Source organism: Nanorana parkeri, unplaced genomic scaffold, assembly GCF_000935625.1.
Source record: "Nanorana parkeri isolate BGI_ZX_2015 unplaced genomic scaffold, ASM93562v1 scaffold32, whole genome shotgun sequence".
NCBI classification, from domain to species: Eukaryota; Metazoa; Chordata; class Amphibia; order Anura; family Dicroglossidae; genus Nanorana; species Nanorana parkeri.
Window position 1 is genome coordinate 166,645 of NW_017306300.1, and position 2,936 is coordinate 169,580.

At 42.4% G+C, this 2,936-nt stretch overlaps 1 protein-coding gene across 1 annotated transcript in view; it reads left to right on the plus strand.

Annotated features, from left to right (window-relative positions):
- Positions 1 to 227: 227 nt before the first annotated feature.
- PRKG1 (protein kinase, cGMP-dependent, type I) overlaps positions 228 to 2,936 on the plus strand; it is an 844,452-nt gene continuing 841,743 nt past the window's right edge. The window contains exon 1 of the mRNA XM_018568606.1: positions 228 to 505. Within this exon, the coding sequence (XP_018424108.1) occupies positions 255 to 505 (251 nt within the window). The 5' untranslated portion in view covers positions 228 to 254. The remainder of the gene's footprint in view (positions 506 to 2,936) is intronic.

Sequence of the window (2,936 nt, forward strand, 5' to 3'; positions counted from 1 at the left end):
CAATGAAAGCTAATCAGCTATTCCCAAAAGGGACAGTGGATTAGCACTCATCATCCAGCACTGGTGCTCTCAGAGTCCTCACCCTCCTCCTGATTCCAGTCCATTCAGCAATCAGTGGGTAGGGAGAAAGTTCACCAGCAAGCACCTACTTTTTTCCCCCCCCCCCCCTCCCACCCCCTACATAGCAGTGGGAGGCTTCATTTATCTGCTTGTCCTGGGATTGTGACTTGCTGCACGGGACTCCAAGTGCTACCATGAGTGACCTAGAAGAAGACTTCGCCAAGATCCTGATGCTGAAGGAGGAGAGGATCAGAGATTTGGAGAATCGCTTGTTGGAGAAGGAAGAGGAGATCCAGGAACTGAAAAGGAAACTGCACAAGTACCAGTCCGTGCTAGCGATCCCCGTCAGCACCCATATTGGACCAAGGACCACCAGGGCTCAGGGCATCTCAGCTGAACCTCAGAGCTTTAGATCTTACCATGAGCTCACCAGGCAAATGAATGAGTTAATTTGCAGGATGCTTGCAGGAATCGTCCTCTCTTTGTGGATTACACTTCCCAGCAGAACATGGGCAGATCCAAGGTTCAGAAAACATTAGTTTGAAAAGAAATGGCTGTTTTCTCGGTCGGAGCAGATAACTCTATCAGTGCCAAAAATCGCTCCAAAGGAGGTTAAGAGCCACAGAAGGTCACAGTGAAAACTTTTACACTTCCTGTTATAAAGTTCCACCTACTTTCCTGTGTGTGACTGTAATAGCAATCTATAGCAGTTATTAGTTGTATGCTTCCCACTGTATCTAATGCAGAGATGTTGCTTTAAGGAGATTGAAGTGAGCCACAGACAATGGTAAAGTAGCATCGATCTCATCTGTCATTTAAGCCCCCTTTGGAAATTAAACAGAGGAAGTCCAGAGCATTATTGGCTTTTAGAAGCTGCGAGTACATGGCTGAAAATGCATGTTTCAGGATATTTAATATCCCATTAGCCAGTTCTCCTTCCCCTCCCTCTCCTGTATACTGCTCATCAGATCTCTCAGCTTTGCAGGCTGCACACTTACACTTCAAAAGAGGATGAGAATGAGAGGCATCTATGAGGGATGGTGATGGCAGCATTTCTCACACTGCTCTGTCCCTCTCTGTGTCTCTCTGTTCCCACGGTGATACTTTTTTTTTTTTATAACAAACCAAAAAGGACCGATAAAGAGAGATCACAAGGCACTCTTGGGATGAAATGAATGGCATTGCTTGCAAGTTGAAATGGGACACATTGTAAGCATGAAGGGTTAAAAAGACCAGCTGCTTAGATGTCAACATTGGGAAGTTAACCCTCTCTAGGACAACCTCCTGCTTACGGGAAAGAATACCGCATTAAAGGACACCTGTCGTGTCATAAATAAGTGGGCTACCATTGCTGCGTAGCATGAAGGATGCCATCCTTCTGAAAATGTAGGCCATCATGCTAATCTACTGTCTTAAGTCCCTAGCCACAAATAATGTACAGCCAGCAGAACCAAAACTATGGATGTGCCACAAGTCAAAATCCAGAAGGTTTGGAAACTGGAGGACAAGCATGACAGTCAGAATTTTCAGAAGGGGATCGGCTATGGCAGCCTATGTATTTTGCTCATGACAGGTTTCCTCTAAAAAAAATATGCAGGTGACTTTAGATTTCAAGAGTTATGTTGCATCCTATACTATGTTAAGTTAGGTACACCATACCCTTTCTGGGTTGATTTGTGTTCTCCTATGCTAGAAGTGGACACATTAAGATTGCCCAATTCAGAAGCTTAGCTTGATATTTATAGTGGCCAGCTCCAATGACAACAACTAGAGAAAAACTCAAAAGTTGGGAACTGGCTTTCATTTTTAAGGATCATTGGCTTCCTGGTTCCTAGGATCTGTCCAGCACTACCTTATGCCATATTCCAGTAAACATCATCTGGTATCCCAATGTGTCTTTGAGATTTTCCCAACACACCTATAGCTAAATCTGAAGGCAACTCAGTGCTTCAGCCAATTATCTAGACTGTTAGGCCCCAGTATAGGTGATCAGTATATTCATGGGCCTGTGTAGTCATTTTCTGGCCCTGCAAATTACTGGTACCTTATGAGATCTGGGTGCTGCCAAATGGATATTGACTGGCATCAACAATATTTCATGCTCCACAGAGAGTACACTTTTAATCCAGTTAAAGTTAAAAAAATGTCTTGAGGAAAACATGGAGGTTCCTATTCCTGTCCTTCAAAAAAAAAGGTAGTTGCCTGGTGTCCCTTATGACTTTATTACCTTGAGTCATGGACTTGCAAAGAATATTGCATAAAGGACTTTTCACTTTTCTCCAACTTTACCAATGTGCATTATTGTACTGGGTCAGTGACTCAAAAGGTATTGAAGCCAGTGTGAAGCCAGTGTGTAAGCATAACAGCCAACCAGCTAGCATTTCCAGAAGGAGGTCAACAATAGTAGCCTCTGTATTCCGCTCATGACAGGTTCAGTTTACATCTAAATTAAATATAATGTCTGGGTGGTAATGGTAGACACAGATTTAAAAAAATAATATTTTACCCCCCCACCAATATGGAAGGACCGTGTTTGCTTTTCATATTTGATCTGATTAAACTGTAAATACTGCACATAAGTTCTGCATCATGTAGGTCACCTTTCACCAATATTATACTCTGTGATATCCAGTATCCTTGTAGTGAAATTTGCATAGTGGAATACTCAGTATATAGCAGGTAGATTTCCGTTTAACAATACTGATACAGTAAATGATTATTAGGTTATTGTTGGTCTTTGCCTTGTTTGTTGAATAATCCTGTTAGTGGGTTAATACACTAAAGCTCAGATATTTACAACTAATGACAAGCCCTTAGATCTTTTGCTTGTGGGATATACATTTAGTTTTAACTAGCATAGCCAACCCCCTCCCCCC